Source organism: Zingiber officinale, chromosome 8B (genome assembly GCF_018446385.1).
Source record: "Zingiber officinale cultivar Zhangliang chromosome 8B, Zo_v1.1, whole genome shotgun sequence".
In the NCBI taxonomy this organism is placed as follows: Eukaryota; Viridiplantae; Streptophyta; class Magnoliopsida; order Zingiberales; family Zingiberaceae; genus Zingiber; species Zingiber officinale.
In genome coordinates this window covers 11238063-11263668 of record NC_056001.1, presented here as the reverse complement: position 1 = coordinate 11263668, position 25606 = coordinate 11238063, and the positions used below count along the sequence as shown (strand labels likewise).

The 25606-nt window shown below is 36.4% G+C and overlaps 1 protein-coding gene and 1 pseudogene across 1 annotated transcript; both read left to right on the top strand.

Annotated features, from left to right (window-relative positions):
- The window catches only part of LOC122013503, a 73991-nt pseudogene extending 58147 nt beyond the window's left edge, over positions 1 to 15844 (top strand).
- Positions 15845 to 20292: 4448 nt separating this feature from the next.
- Positions 20293 to 24490, top strand: LOC122017790 (octanoyltransferase LIP2, mitochondrial-like). Its single transcript, XM_042575481.1, has 2 exons — positions 20293 to 20512; positions 22991 to 24490. The coding sequence occupies exon 2, from the start codon at positions 23054 to 23056 to the stop codon at positions 23756 to 23758; it is 705 nt and encodes a 234-aa protein (XP_042431415.1). The 5' UTR covers positions 20293 to 20512; positions 22991 to 23053; the 3' UTR covers positions 23759 to 24490.
- The last annotated feature ends 1116 nt before the right edge of the window (positions 24491 to 25606 follow it).

The window sequence follows — 25606 nt, the reverse complement described above, 5'->3', positions numbered from 1 at the left end:
ACAGCACAATATAAAAGCAATAAATAGAAAATATAATTTTCAACTATTATGACTTTTATCTCTAGTTGTCCTCCGTGTGTTGTCATCCCAAGCTGCTGCCATATTTGGCCACCGCCACCGGGACTAGCTGTTGCATCCATCTTGCTCCTAGTTCCGCTGCGCCTCTGGTCCTTAGAAGGTTCCACGCTTTGCAAGATTCGATCCGCGACATAAATAGAATTTTACATTTTTGATCCTATATTCCATAAAAGGAATGTACATGTATCTAGATCAAAATAAAATCCTAATAAAACTAAATACAGTATTTTATAATACAATCATGCACACACATATAAATGCCCTTGACATGTCCAAGGGTCCAATCACACACATAATAACTAAAAGCCATAATAGTTGGATCCTGCATCCACAAAGTTAGCACATCCTTCTATTAACCTGCCTAAATTATGTATGACATGTGCATAATTAAACTAATACCAAATACACAGAGGCAAAACCCTAGCTCTGATACCAATTGTTGGTTGCTACTCGGAAAACCTAGAGGTTCCAACAAAAATTTTGTACAAAGGTCTCGAACCTTTTCCTAGCTACCATGTGTTCTTTTAAATTAAATTTGGATCGCTCATGAACTTAACACGTTTGATCCAAAACTTAATCTATTTGTTCTTTTAGGTTTTGAATTGGATCTCCTGCGGAACTTAACACGTTCGACCCAAATCGCCTTAAGTTATTAATTCCATTAAATATTAATTTCCATAATTAGTTCCCAGTACTGACGTGGCGAGGCACATGGCCTTCTTGGATATGGGAGCAACCACCACCGACTAGACAAAACCTTTTATAGAAATCTAATATTTAATTTCCTAAAATAACTTTAGGTTAACCGAAAAGAACAATCAAATCACAAGGAAAAATAAAACAAAAGAACACAACTTCGAAAAACATATTCGAAATACTAGAATCGTAAGCCTCTTGTATTTGGTATTATTTCCATAAATAACTAGCATGATGCGGAAAGAAAAATTACTAGTTATACCTTCTAGAAAGACCTCTTGATCTTCTACCGTATTCCTCTTCTAACCTCGGACGTTGTGTGGGCAACGATCTTCCAAGATGAGAAACCACCAAGCACCTTCTTCTCCTCCTAGCTAGGTTCGGCCAACACAAAGAAGCTTCACCAAGGACGAAGAACAAAACATCAACCAAGCTCCAAGGGATACAAGCTTTCTCTCCTTCTTCTTCTTCTTCTCCAAGTAGTATCCGGCCACCACAAGAGCTCCAAGCCAATAGAGAAGGTTCGGCCACCACCAAGAGGAAGAGAGGAAGAGAGGTTGGCCGACCACAACACCAAGGAAAAGAGAAAGAAAAATAGAATAGAGTCGTTCGCCTTGAAGCCTCCTCTACCCCCTCTTTTATAATCCTTGGTCTTGGCAAATAAGGAAAATTTAATAAAAACTTCCTTAATTCTTTTGCCATTGAAAAGGAAAATTTATTTAATTAAAAATAATTTTCTCTTTTCAATTTTTAATGGCCGGCCACAACATAAATTCTCCAAGCAAATAAAATTTTAAACACCAATTAAAACTTCCTTATTTGCTTCCGGAAATTTATAAAATTTCTCCAACAATTTTATCCCTTCATGATTGGTTTATAAAAGGAAATTTAATAAATTAAAATCTTTCTTTTAAACATGTGGATAAAAAGAAAGTTATCTCTAAAAATTAAAATCTCTTTTAATCTACAAATAAGGAAAGATATCAAATCTTTTCTTAATCTTTTGTAGAAACTTATAAAAGAGAATATTTAATTTTAAACTCTCTTTTAAATCATGAACATGGTTAAAAAGGAAAGTTTTCTTAAAATTTAAAATCCTCCTTTAATCAACAAATAAGGAAAGATTTCAAATTTTAAACTCTCTTTTAAACATGTAGATGATTTACAAATAAGGAAAGTTTTTATCAAAAAATTAAAATCATCCTTTTAAACTACAAATAAGGAAAGAGATTAATCTCTTCTCTTAATCTTTTGTAGAAAACTATAAAAGGAAAATTTTTAATTTTTAAACTCTCTTTTAAAATCATGATATCCACATAAGAAATAATTTTAATAAAAATCCTTTTTAATATTCTAGTGGCCGACCACCTAAGCTTGGGACCCATGCTTTGGCCGACCACCTACATGGCTCATCCACTTAGACTTGGCCGGCCCTAGCTTGGGTTCCAAGCTAGCTTGGCCGGCCCCATTGGATGGGTAAGAAGGTGGGTATGCGGTGGGTATAAATCTCAATTTACTAGAGGCTACGATAGGGACCGAGAGGAGGAATTGGTTTTGGTCTCCCGATGAAATTAAGCATCCCGTGTTCTCCCCGAACACACAACTTAATTTCATCAATAATAATTCATTCCACTAAAGAACTATTATTGAACTACCGCACCAATCCCAAATTACATTTTGGGCTCCTTCTTATTATGAGTGTGTTAGTCTCCCTGTGTTTAAGATAACAAATGTCCACTAATTAAGTAAGTTACTGACAACTCACTTAATTAATATCTAGCTCCAAGAGTAGTACCACTCAACTTCATCGTCATGTCGGACTAAGTCCACCTGCAGGGTTTAACATGACAATCCTTATGAGCTCCTCTTGGAGACATTCTCAACCTAAATCACTAGGACACAGTTTCCTTCTATAATCAACAACACACACTATAAGTGATATCATTTCCCAACTTATCGGGCTTATTGATTCATCGAACTAAATCTCACCCATTGATAAATTAAAGAAATAAATATCAAATATATGTGCTTGTTATTATATTAGGATTAAGAGCACACACTTCCATAATAACTGAGGTTTTTGTTTCTTTATAAAGTCAGTATAAAAGAAACGACCTCTAATGGTCCTACTCAATACACTCTAAGTGTACTAGTGTAATTATATAATTAAGATAAACTAATACCTAATTACACTACGACCTTCCAATGGTTTGTTCCTTTCCATTATGGTCGTGAGCTACTGTTTATAATTTATAAGGTACTGATAACATGATCCTCTGTGTGTGACACCACACACCATGTTATCTGCAATATAAATTAATTGAACAACTACATTTATCATAAATGTAGACATTTGACCAATGTGATTCTTGTTTATACCAAAAGCTAGGCTTTTAGTATACACTCTAACACTTATGGCATGATCCAGAATTGTCAGAGAGAGCTAAGGGAATTATTAATGATCTAAAGAGGGATAACAAAATATTACAAATGGAGATTAGTGAATTGAAGAAATCTAATATGTACATCGAAAGTGCAATTGATTGTAATGTTCTCCTGGAGCCTGTTAACAACTCTGTTACTATGAAATTGAGTGATGAAATATGTTCATTTAATAGAAAGTTTAGAGTTGTTATCGTTGTATTTGTATTTACTTGGATTGTGATGATTTGGAAGTGGTTGATGTAATTTGCTATAAGCAAATAACTGTTGTAGTAATGAAAGATGTTTTTTGGTTTTTTAATGTGCCTTCAACCTATATTAGCCATATATTTCTAATTGAAGTTTGTAAGTAGTTTTTTGATATATAATGTGATTGAAGCAATTTTAGTTGCTTTCTAGTCTTGCATTTTGTCAAATTCATATCATGGTTAATCTTGTTTCTTTCTTATTCTAGATGAATGAAACTTTTTCGTTCCATTTCCATTGCATCTAGTTTTAAATTTTCTCTATTTGTTGTACTTGTAAAAGTGCAACAGCTGAGGATTAAAGTGATCCATTGTCTGGAAGGAAAGGGAAATGTGGTTTCAGTGCACGAGTACCTATTGGGTAGTAGCGAGCAGAGCCGCTCTTCAAATGGCTTCATGACCATGAGCAATGCAAAATACTAAGATATCTTCTAATAAGATTTTTTTTCTTTATAGTTTTGTTACCATGTTTCTATTTACTGATCTATTCAAATCATTGGAGAATATGTTTCATCTTGTTTATTTTTCAACTTTCAGTATTCTAAAGGAAGTTGAGCAGAATTCTATTTAGCATTTTAAATATGGCATCCGAGCATGTTTGGAGTTGCCATCATGCCATGTGTTGGATCACTTCAACGAATAGAGCTAAACATGGGTCAGGTCAATTGATTATATTCACCTCGTTATATAACTTCAACCTGCGAAGAAGAAGACAGAAATCTAGCCTGGACCGATCAGCGGCTAGGCATAGCCTGATCGGTCCAGGACATCCCTGATCGGTCTGTGGACCGATCAGACCCTAGTCTGATCGGTCCCCAGACTGATCCCAACTCTTCACAGTGAGTTGTCGATTCCTGATCGGTCTGTGGACCGATCAGGCCATAGGTGGATCGGTCCACAGACCGATCCCCCTATTGATCCCCTGTTGTCTCGCTTCTTACTGATCGGTCACCAGACCGATCAGATAACCCACAAAAAGCTACTGTGTGGTTACTGATCGGTCACGAGACCGATCAGATAACTAAGGTATCACTGGATCGGTCGACAGACCGATCCAGACAGTCAAAGTATCACTGGATCGGTCAACAAACCGATCCAATGCCTCTGTTGGTTTTAGAGCTTCCCAGCCCTAAACCCTAACGTCTTCCTGGTCCAGAGAACGAGCTACCGAACCCTCTCTGACCTAGTCCGGAGAACGAGCTACCAACAATACATACTAGCATTCTCATCGTGCCAAAAGCTTCAAAAGCTAGCACTCAGCTGATCACCAAGTCAAGCTGATTGCATCAGCAACACCAAAAGTGGTCGTAGGCCATTGATTTGTCCCCCAAAGCAGCGTGCACCTTGTTACTTCAAAAGCTACTTGATGCTAAAGCGTTTCCAGAATGAAATAATCTTGCTGAAGGAAAGGGAAATGGAACTTGAAGCAAAAATTGTAATCCTCTTAGAAGATAAAGAAGTTCTTGCCCAAGAGCTTTATCATGTCAAAGAAGAAAAGAATAACTTAGAACAGAGAAGAAAAAAAATAACTTATAACAGTGGCATTGAGATTACAAATTGGAAACTATGAACTGAAAGAGGCTCCAAATGATGCAAGCTCCAAATGATGCAAGTTCATTACAAACTTTAATTGGATACTACTTACAAACTTAAATTGGAAATATAAATCTAATTGCATTACAATTCTCAATTGGATACTACTTACAAAATTCAATTAGAAACATAAACTTAATTGCATTACAATCTTCAATTGCATTACAATATTCAATTAAAAAAGAACCCAACATAGGGCTAACATAAACATCATTGCAACCCCTCAAGCACACAACAAAAAGTGTCTAAATGTCATGAACATAAACCAACATATTCTCTCTCTTTTGTCATCAACTCCATTTCCCCGGCATAGGCCTTAGTACACAACCTGCAAAATAAATAAAAGCCTGATGAAATTGCTGGGCTGAAGGATAAAGTTAAGATGATTGACATAGTAGACATATAACCTAAGAAAGACATTCAAAGTTAAGATGCTGGGCAGAAGGAGAAAGCATGATTGACAACGAATTAAAGCAACTATAAAATGTTTACAGATCATTTCATTCCTAGTTAGGTATGTGCAAAGACATTCAAAAATAGATGTGTATTTTTCACCTAAGAAAGCTGTGCATACCTTTCTTTCAGGATCTTGCAAAGACTAATTATTGATCGCAATTTTGATACATAGTAGTTATTCTCAAAATTGATGTGTAGTAACCTAAGAAAGCTGTGCATACCTGGTGAAATCGCAACTTACATTTTTACTGGACTCATCATCGATCATACTTGGAGAATTCATATTTGATAACTCATCTTGCTTTTTATCAACTGTAGAACTCTGTAGATAGATGTAGTTATGTTCAATATTAACAAATAACAAAAGCAAAATCAATTATCACTAAAACATAACACCAAAAGTATATTTCGCCAAATATACAACCATACCTTTTTTTGAGACTTTGTCTTCGTCTTTTTCACAATTTGCTCAATTTTGGATTGTTTTCGTTTCATCGGTGGACGTCCACGAGACCTTACTTTTAGAGGACTGTGAAACTGTTTGCTCTCATTTCTTGATTCTTCATATATTTTATTGCTGTCCTGATAACCATCAAATGAATCACCAATATTTATATCCATAATTCTTTTTTTGGCTTCTTTCAATATCCCTGTTAAAACAAAGCACCTTTCATCATTTTTTGACCCAAGCTGCCCCACTTCTTGTAACAATGGTTGAAGATTATTATATCTTTGTCGTTCCTCTGCATGATGATAAGAATCATCATATATATTGGTGATTCCTTGATATCCACGTTTAATGTCTTTGCACCATCGTTCCAATATATAATTTTCTGGAACTATAGTGATATTTCTTTTCACCATAACTGACATCAAATGTCTACACACAATTCCACGAAACTCAAAGAGACGACACAAACACTTCATCTGAGATTGTAACTCACTATATTGTACCCAAAATGAAACATTTTTTTGAGTTGCTCCCTCTTTCCCATATATAGTTTCTGTCACCTCAAAAAAGAGTGTTGACCCTTCTTGCTTCACAAATGTAGTGTTACAAAACATCAAACCTCACAATTCATCTTGAAACAACTTGAATATTTTGTTAGTGTAAACACTTTGAAACTGTTTTTCAATTGGATTGCCACTGATAACTGGAATGATTGAATCGAAAGATGCAAAATCAGAATTATCTTCCTTTTCAATCTTGCTTTTCAAAGCATTGTCATATTGTTCAATAAACTGTTTCAAAGTTGTTTTTGAATGAACATAATCATCAAAAAATGCATTCATACTTTCGCTTCTTTGACTTGTCGACATCCCTGCACAAAATTTATCTTTTACATATACAGGCATCCACTTATGACGAATTTCATATAAAGAATTCAACCAATTATTTTTCTCTAAGTTAAATTCTTCGATCAATTTTTTCCAGTTGCTATCACATTCTTCAGATGTCATAGAATTGTAAACAATATTCTTCAAGTTTCTCTTTATCAACTTATAGTTGGCATGACTACTAAACTTCGCTGGAAGTTTTTTCATCATATGCCAAAAACATAAACGATGATGAGAGTCCGGAAATACCTCAACAATTGCAATTTCCATGGCTTTGCATTGATCTGTAATAATAGCTCGTGGAGCTCGTCCTCTCATGTATGTCAACCATGATTTAAATAACCAAATAAAAGTTTAAGAATCTTCTTTAGATATCAAACCACAACAAAGTAATATGGATTCACCATGATGATTTACTCCAACAAACGGAGCAAATGGCATATCATAACTATTGGTAAGATATGTAGTATCAAATGTAATGACATCAGAAAAAGAATCACATGCAGCCCTAGATCTTGCATCAGCCCAAAATATATTTCTTATGCGAGAATCTTCATCTACGTCAATCACATAAAAGAAATTTGAATTTCTACTTTGCATACAACAAAAGTAATTATTCAAGGCTTCTGCATCACGATTCCCAAGCCTTAATCTCCGTGATTCAGCCACATAATTTCTACACTTTCTCTCATCAAACGATAAGTTTTCATAGCGACCAGCTTTAACAACAAATGATTGAAAACTCTTACTCAAAGTTATTCCCGCTTGATCATTCAACTCTAATTTCCTCTTAGTTTGGGAATCTAACACTTTATTACATCTAAAATGTCTTGACTTTCTTGGACTTAATGCATGATTGTGTTCAAGTTGAATACTCGTAATGACACATGATCCATCATTCTGAACTGTAATATTAATCTTTGCTTTGCAATCCGTTTTGCTACAGGGTCTAGGATAAAAAGAATTTTTCACTCTAGGAGCATTCTTACCATTTTTAGAGCATCCGAATGAAAAATACTTCAGCTGGCCATCATCTCCTTTTTTGGAACCTAGCTTTGCAATACCAAAACCAAGAATCTGGGCATAGGATTTGTAAAAATCGTGAACTTCTTCTTCAGCTGAAAAACACATCCCAACTTGTGGAGTATCAACTCCATTTGAGCTTGACGAATCGCCCAACACTTGGAAATCACCCTCAATTAATCGTTCTTGCTCCATAACAATTTTACAACCTACATTCAAATAAAATAGCTATTAGCAAACTTTTATACAGTGAACAAAGAAGACAAATGATATGCTATAAGAAATGATATGCTGCAAGAAGAGATATGTTACAAGAATTACAAATAAATAAACAATATAATATAAAAGAGACCATAGTTATATGAATAACAAAATCACAAATCTCAACAGCAAGAGATATCACAAATCACAAAAGATATACAATCCTCCATTGGGATTTCTCCCAAATATTGACAATAAATTTAATAAACAGATATAAGTTAAATAAGTATAACTTGAAGAAAAAAAATTCTGCCTATTCCATAAGATAAGAAAATGGACCCTTTAACATACTATACTGGAGAATCCATGCTCGATATAGTCATAAAAAACCTTGTGAAGCATCTGTCCAAAGACCTCCCTGAACTTCAGGAGTCATGAATTTAGAGTTGCAGCAAAGTCAAGCTCGACAAAGTTCAGAAGGAATAAACGTGTTGCCTGATTGGTTGTCCAGTAGACACTCACCTTTCTCGTCAAGGCAGGGTCGCTAGTGGAGGAGCTTTAGGGTTTCCAGAAAGCCGTGGAGGAGCTTCGCGGCTTCGCTGGGGGTGCGCCTTTAGGGTTCGCTCGGCGATGGAGGAGCTTCGATGGTGGCAGATCTCTGCTTTGTGCACATCTTCTGCGTGGAATAGAAATTGGAGGAGAGGGCGGCGCAGAAGAGAAGAGAAATAGGAGGAGAGGGCAGCGCAGTAGAGAAAAAGGAGAGGCGCAGGAAGATCACTCGGAGGAGAGTGCGACGCAGAAGAGAAATAGGAGGAGATGGGTGGGCAGCTTCTGTGGAAGAGAGATCGGGGGAAACATACACAGTTTAGGGATTTAGTCAAAGTTGAGGTGGACAGAGAGGAATGGAAAATGCATTTTTTCATTCCACGTGGGAATGGATGACTCATTCGTGCAGCGTTTCGTGCTTTGTTTTCCCGCAGCGTATCATTACTCTTCTCTGATAGATAGGGGCTTGTAACTCCTAGGAAGTTTCTCGTCTAACATTTCCTAGGAGAAAGGAACACTGAGTTGTTCAAGCATCTCCTAAATGGCTAGGGATTTTCCTCTCTTCGAATCATATGAGGGTGAGTTTCCGGCCGGGGAGGCCTGAGATTGTTCCATTCTGTTGCCACCTTCTCCAAGGGCTCGATACAATGCCCAAGGAAGTCACATGACCACTTCCTCTTAGACCTTCCATCCAAGGCGGAGGGCCCGCCCTTCGATGCCATAGGTGTGCGACATGGGTGAGAATTTACAGTCTATTTTTCTGAGGTCGCTCACATTTTGGCCTCCTTGAATAATTTATATTCCTCAAGCGTCATAGTGACGTTGATTTTACTGGTGTCCTCTATTTTCACATTCCGAAACATGTGAATGTGTTCCCACAGATAGTGTCAAATTTGATCATGTCCAGACGTTGAGTCAGATGGGGGTACCGGTGACGATAGCAAGAACGTTGATGAAGGAAGGAATCTAGGTCTCAAGGGAGAGGATAGCTAGTGGTACCCATGACCTTACAAAGACCACAGACCAAGCATCCGGAAGCATTTGAACGAGGACTAGAGAAGAGGTCCCCTGCAACAGGCACTCCGACACTGAAGTTAGAAGAGAGATCAAGCGGAAACGAGATGAAGAATAGTAAATGCGTACACATAAGTAAAATTGCTATTTAGCACATACCTGATCAACAGAGAGAACTTCATTTTTTATACTACCTTTTATAACCTTTGCAATCATAAGGCATCAGAGAATATCAAATGTCAAGAGGTGTCGGGTGAAAGAAGATGTATAATGAACTTCCATTGGGTAGAGAATTTCCATTTGGTAGAGAAAGGTTCTGTAGTTTGTATGTGGCAAAGTATTAGAATATTCCCTGACGAATAACTATTATTTTCTAATAAGTTGTTACGATTCCCTAACAATGTTGTCCCCCTGAGGTCCGACCGACTAAGAGGCCGACTAGGAGTATGGCTGGGATGATGACTAGGAGAAGTGAGTGGACTAAGGCCTAAGGGTCTGACCAGCGTAAAGCCAGCTAGGATTAGATTTAGAGTCTTGCCCATGAGAAGTGAGGGGACTGAGCTGGGGGGGGGGGTCTGATCGGCGCAAAGAAGACCGCGATTAGATTGGGAGTCTTGTCCATGAAAAATGAGGGGACTAAGCCCTAGGGTCTGACCGGCGTAAAGTCAGCCCGGATTAGATTGAGAGTCTTGCCCATGAGAAGCGAGAGGGGACTGACTCCTGGGGTCAGATCGGCATAAAATCTATTGGGATTAGATTGAGAATCCTACCTATGAGAAATGAGGGGATTGAGCCCTGAGGTCCAACCAGCGTAAAGCCGACTGAGATAGATTGGGGATCTTATCCATGAAAATTAAGGGGATTGAGCACTGGGGTCCGACCAGCATAAAGCAGACAAGGATTAGAATGAGAGTCTTGCCCATGAGAAATGATGAGACTGAGTCCTGGGGTCCGATCGGCGTAAAGCCGATTGGGATTAGATTAAAAGTCTTGCCCATTAGAAATGAAGGGACTGAGCTAGGGGTTTGACGAGCGTAAAGCCGACTAAGATTAAATTGGAAGTCTTGCCCATGAGAAATGAGGGAATTGAGCCTTGGGTCCAACTAGTGTAAAGCCGACCGAGATTAGATTGTGAGCCTTGACCATAAAAAGTGAGGGGACTGAGCCCTAGGGGTCCGACCGGTGTAAAGCCGACAAGAATTGGATTAGGAGTCTTATCCATGAGAAATGAGGGGATTGAGCCTTTGTGTTTAACCGACGTAAAATTGGCCAAGATTAGATTGTGAGCCTTGCCCATGAGAAGTGAGAGGACTGAGCTCTAGGTCTGACTGACGTAAAATCGACCGGGCGAAGAGGAGTGGATTGCTTGGACGCGTAGTCCTTAACCCTGACTGTCATCTCCTCTTGACTTTTGACTATCACGTCATCTTAATTATCATCTCCGCTCTATAATCTGGATCATCTACTATTTTCCGTATCAACTTTATTTTATTTTCATCTCTTCCCATGAATTTCTATGGCTCTTTTAAATCTAATCATTAATCGTTAATTGAAAGTTGTAAGCTTTCCCTAAGATTAAAATATATATTTGAAATGAATATACTAGTGCTAGAATAAAATTGTGTCTATGTGAAAAAAAATCTTGTCGGATGACTCATGACTGACTGCGATGGAACTGCATAATGTTTAGTTGCTTGTTGTCTTGAGACAGACAAGGGTGGCAGTGAATTTAGCTTGCCAAGTTCAATGAAGAAGGAATACAACACATCAATCATAGTGTTCATATGGCAAAAAAAAACTGCATGTTTAGATCAAGTTGATGGTGGGAACTCATCGAATTGGTGGATCTATTAGATATGTACACCATACATGTGGAAGAGTAGCTATGGGGAGACTTTGTCGATGTCAATACTGAAGGAATCAATACGAATAAAATCTGCATGAGTCATATCATGTGGTAAAAGAGGTACGGAGAAAAAAAGAATATGCTCAGAAAATACAACATGATGAGAAACATATAATTTTTTACTAACTGGATAAAAAACAATGATATCTCTTATATCTAACACTATAACAAAGGAAGATACATAAAACATACATAGAGGACAACTTATCACGCTCGACATGTGGTCAGAGAACAAAACAGGTACAATAAAAAATATGTAAAAATGAATAATCATGAACACCACCATATAGTTTTTGAAAATGAGACAAACCTGAATTGTGAGAAGTTAGAATCCTATTAATTACATGAGTAGCGGTAAGAACTACTTCTCCCCCAAAACACTAAGAACATCTACAGGCAATAAGAACTAACAGGTTGTCTCAACAAAATGTTTATACTTTCTTTTTGTAACCCTATTCAGTTAAGGTGTTTCTCGACATGAGCTTTGATGTATAGTACCTTCTAATGCAAGTAAATGAGAAAAAATATCAGAAGTATACTTGCTCCTCAAATCACAACGATACACTTAATAACAGCTGAATGCTGAGTTTTGACAAAAACTTTAGGATGCGTTTGGTTGGGGGTTATCCTTGATAACATTGGTTATTCATCCAAGGTTATCAATGAAAACCTCGTTTGGTTTACGTAATCAATGATTCCCGAGTAATGTTCCATGCCCGACATGTCAGCAAAAGGGTCATGCAATCCGAAATCGGAAAACCTTAGAAAACTAAGGTTTTTCTTGATTTCGGGGTTAACGATTTTTTTTACCAAAAATACCCTTCGATAAGAAAAAATATGAAAAAAGAGGAAAAAACGTAAAAAAAAATATTTAAAAAAATGTAAAAATAAAAAATAAAAAAATGTTTTAAAAAATTAAAAATTTTAAAAAATAATTTAAAAAATTAAAATTTTAAATTTTAAAAATAAAAATGATAAAAATTTAAAAATTAAAAATAAAAACATTAAAAAATAATTTTTTTAAAAAAATATAGAAATATTAAAAACATTAAAAAATATATAAAAAATATAAAACATTAAAAAAATAAAAAAAACACATAAAAATGTAAAAAAAAATATACAGGGAATAGAAAAGTAAAAAAATATTTAAAAAATTAAATAATAATAATAATAATAATATATAGTTGGTTTTGTAACTGAGGGTAATACAGTAAAATATTAAACTAGGGTATTCATTAAAACCTTCAAATAAACAAGTTTTTGTTATATTACTTAAGTTGAACCAAACAACATATGGTTATATTTTATTCCTCATAACCTTGGTTGCATTACCTGGTAATCACATAACCAAGGTTATACATGATAACTTGAACCAAACACACCCTTAAAGTCATCGAAGATGATAAGATAATCAGATATATTTTTCATGCGATAAACCCAAGTACAATGAGTGTAATCATCAATAAAAGAAACATAATATCTTGATATATCTCTTTTTGTAGTAATAGGAGAAGGGCCCCACTCAGGACTATCAATTAGCTAGCGTATGGTGGTGTTGTCATTATAAGGTCTGGGGGGTCAAATCCCGGCTAGTAGCTAGGTGTCTGCCCTCCCCCATGCGCTATTCAACTATCCAAGGCTAGAGTCATCCATGATTTACCTCTCCCGTATTGCCTTGGGAATGGGTTGGCAGAGGCATTGGGGGCGAACAAATCGCCTTTTGCCACCAGGAGAAGGTCCCTACACATCAAAATGAATAAGATTAAAAGGATTAGGGGGAAAAGGTAGACTTTTATTGAAATATAATATAAATTTTTTTACCAGTTTACAACCATTATAATAAGAAATATCATAACTTTTTAAAGTTCTTAATACTCCAAATAAAGCTAAAAATTGTAAACAAGATGCTGAAACATGACCTAGACAAGTATGCCACAAATAAAAATCAGAAGAAGAACGACTCAATCGAAAAGATGATAGATCGACACTAGAAGCTGCAACATCTGGTACTTGAAGCTTATCCAAGATATAGAGTCACTCTTGCCTACGACTTGTCTCAATCACCTTCTAAGTCCCAGATCCTGTACTTAACATTGGATGAAGAAAAAAAATGAATATCCAGACTCAGACATTGACTAACAAAAACAAGATAAAGTGTAAGACTAGGAATATAATAAACATCAAGAAAAGACAAACAAGTTGTAATAACAGAACCAATACCTATTAATGATATCGGAGTACCATTAGCAGTCACAACTGATAAAGATGAATAAGAAAATGAGGAGATAAAAGATGACAAGTCAGGTGGCATATGATGAGAGGCTCTAGAATTTAACATGCACAAAGAGGAAAATATACCTGATGCACTAGAGGATGACAAACCTATATGAGAAGAAGCAGACATGGCAAAAGGTTATGAAGTAAGTGTTGGGGTTGCAAGGTTACAAACATAGTTCCATATTGAAAACACATGGGAAAGATCATGAGTTTATAAGAGAAAAGATATCTCCATTGGTACGAGACCTTTTGGGGAGAGCCCAAGAGCAAAGCCATGAGGGCCTAGGCCTAAAGTAGACAATATCATACCATTGTGGAGATATCTAAATTTTTTTCGATCCTACAGTTGGTAACAGAGCCCGGACTGCCAGAAGGTTTAACTACCGACTGTGCACAAGAGCTATGGTCTGATTGAGCCATGTGGGTACAATATTAACCTTGAATAAAGAAAGTAGAGGCTCCTATGTTCGGATCAAGAGGACCAGACACTAGGCAGGAAGTCCTAGTTTCGGCTAGGTAAGGAAGTCCTAGTAGGTCGGGTGGACCGAGGGGCAGGAAGACCTGGTGGGTCGAGGATCAGATGTGGGAAGCCTATGGTCCTTTATTTGAGGGGGGGATTGTTGGGGTTGCAAGGTTGCAAATATAGTCCCATATTGAAAATACATGGGAAAGATCATGGGCTTATAAGAGAAAAGATATCTCCATTGGTATGAGACCTTTTGGGGAGAGCCCAAGAGCAAAGCCATGAGGGCCTAGGCCCAAAGTGGGCAATATCATACCATTGTGGAGATATCTAAATTTTTTTCGATCCTACAGCAAGGAACTGTTAAAACGGGCATTACTAAACTGAGAAAGTCCATATGATAAATGTTGTGGTTGATTACCATATTTCCATAAAACATTCTAGTGTAGCAATAGTGGTTGTTGAGATCGTTGTTGCTGATATTACTATTGCGGTGATTGTTTCTGCTACTGTGGTAGTTTACCTTTGTTCAACAATAATAGACACCGACCTACTTTGATTATAAGGCGTAGGTCGTTGTGGTGTTGCAAAAATAGATAGCGTAGATGGTGTAATAATCCTCTTATCAACCTGAGACTTAAGGTAATTCATGTACTACTGAATCAACAAAGGGAGAGGACTACGATGCAAAATTGTTCCATGCAATCCATCAAAGTCATCACGAAGAGCCATCAAGAATTGGTTCAGACATTGTTCTTCTCTATGAATGACATAAGATGAGAATACTCACAATTCTGAGGTTCTGTGAGTGTCAACTGATCTCATAGTTCTGACATGGTAGAATAAAAATCTTGGACGCCAATATATTGTTGCCAAAGTGCACGGATATCTGTTTCCAATTGATATTATTTGGTAAAGTTAGACTGCATGTATAATTTTTCTAGATAATCTTAGATTTCTTTAGCTGTCTTGTACTTGGCCAACTAAGCACTAATGGAGTGTGTAATAGAATTATTGATCCAAGTAATAATCTTCATATTTTCAGCCTCCTAAACATTCAATGATTTTGCATAATCATCAGCGTTATTGTTCGTAAATTAAACTTTGACATTTGAAACGTATTCACACATAGATTTTCTTTGTAAAATTTTTTTCATAACATATCCTTAATATAAATAATTTTTTTTTTATCTAGTCATACCCTAATCAATCGAAGTGAATCATCATGATCACTTATGATGATAAAATAAATTATGCTCACGAATAATTGAAAAAAAACCAAGTTAACGTAAAAACAAAAGAAATTCTATCCAAACTGTATGACTGTGCATCTCTCAATGATGCCAATGCACGTCCTGGTAAAGCCGGTAAGACAGGGGTGTGGGTTGGCGATAGAAAATTGGTGCCACCCGTGTTTGGATATCTTCAGGCATCACTTCACATGGATTAGCATTCAACAATGATCCCGATTTGAACTATTTGATCAGTTACATTGTTCGTTGTGGAATATCAGACAGAGGAGTCACATCCTTACGGAGGGAGACAGATGCAGTTACCAACAGATGAAGTGATCAGCTTATTCGGTCCTTCGCAGAGATCTTTCATTTCAAAGACATACAGTGGAGTCAAGGTGGATCGATTTTGCCAGCTGATGAAATCAAATAACCAAGAGAAAGTTGATTAGGTGTTCATATTCCTTCATTTAATTGGCATTTCATTGAAACTGCTAATGGAGTCACACAACAGCATTGTGCTTCTTATACAGGCATCTGGAGGAATTGACTTCTTCACTGAGATACACTGGGAGAAAAGTTTCTCTTCTTTTGAAAATAAATTGGGTTGAAAGAACAAATCTGATTAGAATCTAAGTGTGCGTATTATTTATTATGGTGGTAAAAGATGAATACGTTCGTCCCCAGTGCTCCCGTCAACCCGTCCTAGGATCAACACGAAGGAGATAAATCACGGACGACTATTAGTCATTGGAATAGTAACAAACACATAAAGGAGACATTTATCTCGATTTTATCGAGATTCGAACCCTAGACCTCATGATGACAACACCTTATGTGTTAACCACTAAATCCATCCGAAGAGACGTGCGTAATATCCACCATGCTCCTGTATTTGATCATATTCTTATGTTCCTTTAATGATCTTGACCTAACCAATTGATCAACCTTGACTTGTCTTCCTGCAATATGAGACTTGCCATTTTTCTGAAGAACCACCTCGAGTGAACAACCAAGTGGAGAAGGTTGGTTATTGCTAGCTAACTAGATGGTGTTTGTAGTTTTTATATCAGTGTTGCAAAAGCAGCAAGTTGGTGACGGAGGAAATCGTGATGTGGTCTTTTCTTGAGAGTTATTGTCTTATCGAATCAAGAATAATGCATGATGATTTCTGAATGATGTGCGCTTTATTTCAAAGAAGACGTTTAACTATTTCACAATGATCCCTGATATATCAAATAAATTTTCTAGGTTGATTTTTGCAATTTAACTGATCCCATTTGCTCCGTCAGTAAATTAGTGACCCGATGCTTTTCTAATTTGATTTTCAATCTGTTTTTGATTACTAAAATGTAAAAGCAAAAGTACAATTATCCAATTTTTAAGGGGGAAAAGGAATCTATCACGGCCAAGTAATTGGGCCAATTGGACCATAAATTCTCATCCACGAGCTCAATTCTGTGCCGTCGATTTAATAAGCTTGTAGAAATGAGGAGCATGTGGTTTAGGGGGCCTTGCCTAGCTAGGAGTCAAAAGGTGAATGGAACAATAATTAATATTTATCGTCTGTCACCTTTGCTGGTTTGGCTTCAAAATGGCAATGCATATGTGGATGAGTTTCAGATTCTCGAGCTCGAATCCTTGTTATCGAGTTTTGCGATGCAACGATCCACTTACTCTATCATAATTTAATTGTCGATCACGTATTGAACTTAGGAAAAAATATAGAGATAATTGAGAATGATCGTCCAAATGATACATAACTAATTGCAAGTAGATTATATTCTTGGTCATCAAAAGCTGTATCAAGGTACTCTTATTACATTCGAGGAATAATGATGGTATCTAGATAGGATTAGACACATAAATGGATCTAGGTGCCTTCATTACATTTGAGGTTCATGCTAGGCCCAACCAAGGGCGGAACTATCCTTGGGCTAGGGTGGGTTCCAGCCCATCCATTTTTAAAAAATTTACAAATAAAATTTTATTTTAGCCCATCTTCATTTTATTTTAGTCCATATAATTTATAGCATTTTTATTCCAATCCTTATTTCTCCCAATTAAATTATTAAACATTTTAATTAAATCTAAATTTTTCTTTTGCTGTTTCATCTCTCTGTATGTATTCCTCTATTTGCCCAACAAACAGTCGGTGCTGCCGTCTTCCTTGTTCCTCCTCGCATACGTCTAGTCGCGACATGACTAACATAACTACGACAAATCTTCTCTTTAACAACCAAGGTATTTTTAAATCTCAGCCCTGGGCCCAACTCATGCCAAGCAAGACTCTTAACCAATTTAAACTAGGCTCGACTGGTTGTTACATACTCGACTTGGTTGAGGCACAACTTGTTGATACCTCCACGCCAGCTAATTTATTTGGTAAATTGTAAGGGCATCTCTAATGGTGGATGGGTTTTTAATTTTTTTGGTGTGACCCCTACCAGAAAGAAACTTAAGAAGTTGGGTTCTTCGATATTTTGAACACAGCTTTTTAATTTTTGATGACACGTAAGAAAGAGAACTATGAAGGAATGGTAAAAAAAACCTCCATTATGGATGCTTGTATGCATGTTCTTAGATGTCAACTTCATCTGTTTCACAATTATTGACCCACTCAAGAGCTTTCATGTATGTTTTATACTTTGAATTAGAGGATCCATATTAATTTTTCTATTCAAAATATATAATTTAAGGTAAAAAAATTATTTTATTAAATTTAGATATCTATTTTTTTAATACATTATATATCAATTTTCTTATTTTTTTTCTCTCCTCTATAATATTTAGGGAATTAAATCCATTCCTTAAATTTAGAGAAGTACTGTTCATAAATGCATAATATAGGGAATGGATAGAATAGCTAATGTAAAATTTTTTTAATTATCCTATCTAACATTTAAGAAAAAATCTTTGAATAGGATATCTGATATTGATGTTTAAAAGGAGTTGACCGTACCCTCTATTTTATATCTGCAATTTACCTCTCATATACAATTAATTATTTTTAAAAATTTCTTTATTTACTTGTCTATTTCTTTTTATAACTCAAGTATCTCGGTGTTATGATCCAATTAATTTTAAAGACAATTGGTTAGATTTATAAAAATTTCCCACCAGTTTTTTAAGTAAATTATGGAAGCATTGGAGTAAATTATTGACAGTTGATTTTTACAGTCTTCACTGTCCCTGTAAGGATATTTGTATGATCTGCAAAAATTGGTATTAGGATGACTCGTGATTACACAAAGAATCTGAGAAAGAAAATGATGTCAAATGTAGAAATCGGCAACACAGGACGTCAGCGCCATGATAGAAAATAGATGTCGATGCCGAAATCAACAGCAACAGGACAGAAAATAGATGTCGGCGCATAAATCAATAGCAGCAATAGGAGACTAGCGGCAACATGAAGCAATAACAGGGGGCGGTAGAAAAAATTAGGTCAAAGAAGGAAAATTACTCTGATACCATGCTTGGTTGTGCATATGCTTCATGGAAATCTGATTCATATTTGTTTGAGTAGTTTCAACAGTTCCTTGCTTCACAACACTCTGCCAAATCAGCTTCCTCTCATATAGGTTTGTCCTCATCTGGTATTTCAGGTATATCTTCATCCTTATAGATTTTAGATTCTGGTGCCTCCCATCATATGTCATCCAATTTGTTATCTTTTGTTTCTTTTTCTCCCAGTTCATCTATATCTATTGTGACTGCTGATGGTACTCCTATGTCATTAGTAGGTGTTGGTTCAATTGTTATATCTTCTTTATCTCTTACTAATTGGTTCAATTATGTGAGTCTTGATACCTAGTCTCTTTTTCTTCATCCAATTATTATGTTCAGGACCCGCAATCTCAGAGTCTAATTGGGACAGGCCATAGGCAAGGAGGACTCTATATTTTAGATCAACTCAAATTACCAAAAGTTGTAGCTTCGAGTGTGGATTTATCATCTTTTCATCTAAATCATTCATCTTCTAATTTTTATTTATGACACTCTCGCTTAGGTCATGTTTCAGCGTCTTGTTTGCAGTTTTTAGCTTCTACAGGAGCATTAGGACCTTTAAAAAGTTTTGATATTTCTGATTATAGTGGTTGTAAACTGATCAAATTTTCTGCCTTGTCATTTTCTAAAAGTCTTTCTTTTTCTTCTGCTCCATTTGATCTTATCCATTTTGATGTGTGGGGACCCTCTCCTATTCCTACAAAAGGGGAGGGTAAAGGTATTATGTTTCATTTATTGATGATTGCACTCGTTAATATTGAGTCTATCTTATGAAATACAGGTCTGATTATCTTATAATTTTTAACAACTTTAGAGTACTTGTAAAAACTCAACATTCTAGTATCATAAAATGTTTTCATTATAATTTGAGGAATGAATACACTTCGAATCAATTTTTTGATTCAATAATATGATTAATTTTTTCCTCTATTATTTTTTACATGATATACACCGTCTAACATTGAATCAATACTTCGCTTGTAAAGATAAACTCGTGGACCTTTTGAACCATGGATATTTTGAGCGCACGACTGCCCAATCCAAATTTTTTCACACACGTCCTAGCAAAAACTTGAATCGCAACACTCCACTTATCTACGCTACGCTTTACATTCATCCTAATTATCTTTCACAGCCGTCCCCATAGGAGAAACAAAAAAATTTAGGAAAGAAAGGGGTGCGGTGTAAATTTTAAAATTGGTTGTAATTTTTTTTTTTTTCCGAAAAGTGCAATTAAAAGGTCCCTCCGAACCTTTTCTACCCTCAACCCTAACCAACCCACAAACAAACATAAAAATCCTTTCGCCGCTGTCGTCCCTCCGCCTCCGACCCTCCTCTAACCCTAATCGTTGTCCGATAGTGATCAAAGCAGTGGAGAGTTTCGGACCCATCTCGGTAGCGCCGACGCCGCCGCTCGCCGTTGCTGTAGGTGTCGCCGTCGTCACTCTGGCAACGCTCCACAGCAGCAAGCACGATTATACCTGATATTTAGGTGGATTTTTCTTGCTTCATTCTTTTCGATCACCTTCGTGCATGATTAGCTACTTCTTTTTCTTTCTCTGTAACATACAATAAACCATTTCAAAGAAGGTGCAAACCCTCTTGCTTAATCTCTCCACACTAATAGGGCAGTTTTTGCATGGAAAATTATGTTGCTTTGATTATTTTTTTCATGCACGTCGCTAGTTTCTTTCTCTGTAACATACAATAAACCATTTCAAAGAGGGTGCAAACCCTCTTGCTTAATCTCTCCACACTAATAGGGCAGTTTTTGCATGGAAAATTATGTTGCTTTGATTATATTTTTCATGCACGTCTCTAGTATCTCCACTTTGCAAGTTGTGCTCACTCTTCTTTTTTCCTTTGATCTCCTGGTTAATTTCTGAGATATATACATAACACTAGTGTAGTTACTTCAGAGGTATGCATGTAGTTAGTTTAGTTAGCTTTTGATCTGACATTGTTACAGTTCACGCGCGGCAAGCGAAGTTAGCATTGCTGCAAACCTAGTTTGTATGGGGCGTGACATTGTCATCCTTTGGTCCTTTCAACTGATAGACATGGTCCTTAAAATCCACCTGCTTTTGTGGGTAAAGAAAATTGTTGCTTGGAAGGGACAGAGCGTGCATACCTTTGGCTCACTCATGACTCTGATAAAAATATAACGACTACGTTTTTTTGTATAAAATTCTACTTATAGTAACCTCTAATCTACAAATGAATGTAGGGTTTGAGGATTAGGAAACCACACGTGAAAAGTGAACAGGATTGAAGAAAAATGTACCTATTCAGCACGAGTTAAGAGGGCCGGAGCTATGACCATGTGCACGCCTTCAGGTGGAAGGAGAATGAGTTCGTGGAGTTAGGTTTGTGTGAGAGATGGAAAGGTAAATTGTGAGGTATCCTTTTTCAATGAATCATGATCGTCCAACATTTAGGTCATATATGGGCCGGCCCATAAGCTAGATTTAGATTTTAATGTGTCCAAGCACATTAAGGGCAATGCTACATTATGCGTGTGGACACAAAACTTTAACACCAACCTATTGTCCACGTACTTAACTTTTTTATTTAAACTTTATGTATGAAATAAATTGTTATCAAATTAAATTGAAAATATTAGTAGACCTATGAGTTGTATAAAAACTATTAAAATGATAAAAATCAAAAGAGAAAGGAATTTCTCTTATATTAATAAGTAAATATTATTACGCATCCTCATCTTTTAATATTACCATTGAATGGGTAAAGCAGATATAAAATAAAATGTGCCATCATCTAATAAACCCTTGAGACTCGAATAAGTAGTATACTCTTCTCTTATAAAATTTTAGGTGTCCAGTTATTTCTACCCTTTATTCTCTTGGAGTTGGTCGGCCTAGCCCCACGAAAGTTTCCCATTGACCATCGAGTAAAGATGAGGATGAGTAAAAATGTTTGCTTATTAATATATGAGTAACTCCTTTCTCTTTTTCTTTTTATCATTTTAATAATTTTTTATACAACTCACAGGTCTACTAATATTTTCGATTTAATTTGATAACAATTTATTTAATACATAAAGTTTAAATAAAAAAAGTTAAAGTGTGTGGTCAATAGGTTGGTGTTTGAGTTTTGTGTCCACACGCACAATGTACGATTGCCGCTTAATTTGTTTGGACACATTAAAATCTAAATCTAGCTTACTGGCCGACCCATATATGACCCAAATGTTGGACGATCATGATTGATTGAAACCGGATGCCTCGCAATTTGCCTTTCCATCTCTCGCCCAAACCTAACCCCGCGAATCCATTTTCCTTCCACCTGACAATGTGGGGGAACTCAAGAGGAAAGAAAAGCCCTTGGTCGCCGCTAGCTTCGTCCCTTTTGACTTGTGCTGAATAGGTATATTTTTCTTCAATCACTTTTCGTGTGTGGTTTCTTAATCCTCAAAAACTACACTCATTCGTGAATTAGCGATTACTATAAGTAGTCTTTTATACGAAAAAACATAATCGTTGTATTTTTTAAAAAACGAATCAATTTAGCATTATTTCGGGGCACAAAGCTCCAGCCGATGTGATGTAGGATTTTGGGAAGGGTTGAACCACATTTACGTAGACTTATGGAAGAGGTTGTTTACAACAGTAATTTACCGTTGTGTCAAACTTCCCCTTCTATCATTAAATTATGGTTAAATGAAAATACAAATATTATAATTTTAAAATTAAATCATAAATCTAAAAAAGAAATGTAAGGCAATCACCTGTATATCATCGGCAAGCAACAATTCCTTTCCCTTGTTTCCATAGAATTGTAAAGCCTCTGTTATAATTCTTGGATTTTCTTTGGTTCTCCTATCTTGTTCCTTGCCATATGGTACTTCATTGGAAATTTATGATCTTGTTACATTGGTGACTTAATTTATCATGCAATTTTCTTTTAATTGCATCTCATTCCATGCTAATACTTCCAATTTTTGTTTCAGTCTGTTTCCTTCAGCTCTTAAACTAAAGCTGCACTAGTTCACATCCAACATAGGTTGTATCAAATGAGCCTACAACAGACCCTCAAGGCCTACAAATTTGGGATTGTGAACTATTTGAATGCACTTAAACTCCAAGAAAGGCTTTCTGGTGAAAGAAAAGCTGGCAATATTCAGGATACCATCTTATCCCTTCAACACCCACCAACCTACACACTTGGAAAGAGGCGAACGGACCACAATTTATTACTTACTGAATCTGAAGTCCAAGCCATGGGAGCTGAACTTCATTACACTGAAAGAGGGGGTGATATCACATTCCATGGACCAAGGCAAGCTATTATTTACCCTATAATTTCTCTGAGAGCAATTGGATTTGGTGCAAGGAAGTATGTAGAAGGCCTCGAATCAATAATGATAGAAGTAGCATCCCTTTATGGTGTCAATGCACATCCTGGGAAAGCCGGTGAGACAGGGGTGTGGGTCGGCGATAGAAAAATTGGTGCTATTGGTGTTCGGATATCTTCAGGCATCACTTCACATGGATTAGCATTCAACATTGATCCTGATTTGAACTATTTCAAGCACATTGTTCCTTGTGGAATACGAGACAAAGGAGTCACATCCTTAAGGAGGGAAGCACAGATGCAGTTACCAGAAGATGAAGTAATCCATGATCAGCTTATTCAGTCCTTCGCAAAGACTTTTCATTTCAAAGACATGCAGTGGAGTCAAGGTGGATTAATTTTGCCAGCTGATGAAATCAAATAACAAAGAGAGAGTTGATTAGGTGTTCATATTCCTTCATTTTGACTTCATTTAAATTGCTAATGGAGTCACGACAACAGCATTGTGCTTTTTATACAGGCATCTGGAGGAATTGACTTCTTCACTGAGATACACACTATGGGAGAAAAGGTGCTCTTCTTATTTCAGAATTAAACTGGGTTCAAAGGACAAACATGGTTAGAACCCAAGTGTATGTTTTATCCACAATGCTCCTGCATTTGATCAACCTTGAGTTGCCTTCCTGCAATGTGAGATTCGACATTTTTCTTAAGAGCCACCTCGAGTGAACCATCAAATGGAGGAGGTTGGTTATTGCTAGCTGACTAGAAGGTGTCTGTAGTGTCTACATCACTCTTACAAAAGCGGCAATTTGGTCAAATATGAATTCAAGTTGACGGGGGAAATCGTGATGTGGTCTTTTCTTGAGAGTTATTGAATCCAGAAGCTGACTTTTGAATGATGTGCGTTTTCAAAGAAAACGTTTAACTATTTCACAATAATCCCCTGAAGGTTCACCGTTCACCACTAGGTGACGTGATATATCAAACAAGGGACCAACACTGAAGAGAGTGCTGGTGGCATCATTGAGGTTGAGCAGAGCAATGTTTCTATACATTCATAATCTTTTTTTACATGCTTATTTTTATAGTTCTGATAAATTAGATACATTTTTCTAGGTTGATTTTTGCAATTTAACTAATCCCATTCGCTTCATCAGTAAATTAGTTACCCGATGCTTTTCTAATTTGATTTTCAATCTGTTTTTTTATTACTAAAATGTAAAAGCAAAAGTTTAGGGGAAAAAGGAATCTATCACGGCAAAGCAATAGGGCCAATTGGACCTTAAATTCTCATCCACGAGCTCAATTCCGGGCGTTCGATTTGTCTGAATTTGTTACAGATGCCCAATTAGCTGTCCCAATTTAATTGACCCAGCTAACCTATCGTTGCCTCTTAACATGCTTTTTGACTCTAATACCATCTTGAAGTTCAAGATGGAGCCACAAAACCAAGGCACTATGCTAGGGATGTCTAAATATTTAGTCTCAGAGAAGTTTATCTTATGTGAAACATAATGTGAAACTAAAGGAAATGAAGTTTCTTTCTTTATGTCCTTCCACCTTTTCTTTATCATGTCTTTGGATATGTTCCCACAGGTCCTTGTATGGCACATTGCTAAGTAAGGGCAGCCTCTTTTCAAATAAATTAATTTAGGCTACGTTTAGTAGGGTGTAATCTATCTTGTAATGTAATCAGGATTATATTATAAGGTTGATTATTTTGTTTGGTTTAACTTTAAATTTGTAATGTAATGTAATCTCGATTACAAAAGGTAGTGAAGTTTTGTAATCTGAATTACAAAGTAAATATTATGTAATCCGATTATATTACGAGATCACTGTTTAACTAAAATTTGAATGCTGAATATATCTCTAGTCAGTCGTCGTCCACCGCCCGCCGCCGCCGACCGCCGCCGATTACATCCAACCAAATGTAGTGCTGGCGGTGACGGCCAGCCGTCGGCCGCCAATTACACTCAACTAAACGTAACCTTAGTGAATTGATTCCTTCGAAGACCAATGGACTCACAGAAATGTTCTCTTGAAGTTCAGATAATTATTTCTGTATGAGATACTGCGGCAAACTGCGGTTGTTTTTAAATTTTAGTCATTTTTGGTGCTTGTTTGTTACTCACAGAATGTTGCTTTTTGTTCATGGTATTTCATTCAATTTCTGATTTTTATATTTTAGTTGGGTGGGTTGCTTGTTGAATTTGATTGATTCGATAATACAGAAATTGAACACTAAAAATGAACCTTCACCGATTTT

What these genes read in the sequence shown, in the direction of transcription:
- LOC122017790 (XM_042575481.1), top strand. Translation starts at nt 23,054, where the DNA reads ATGAGCCTACAACAGACCCTCAAGGCCTACAAATTTGGGATTGTGAAC.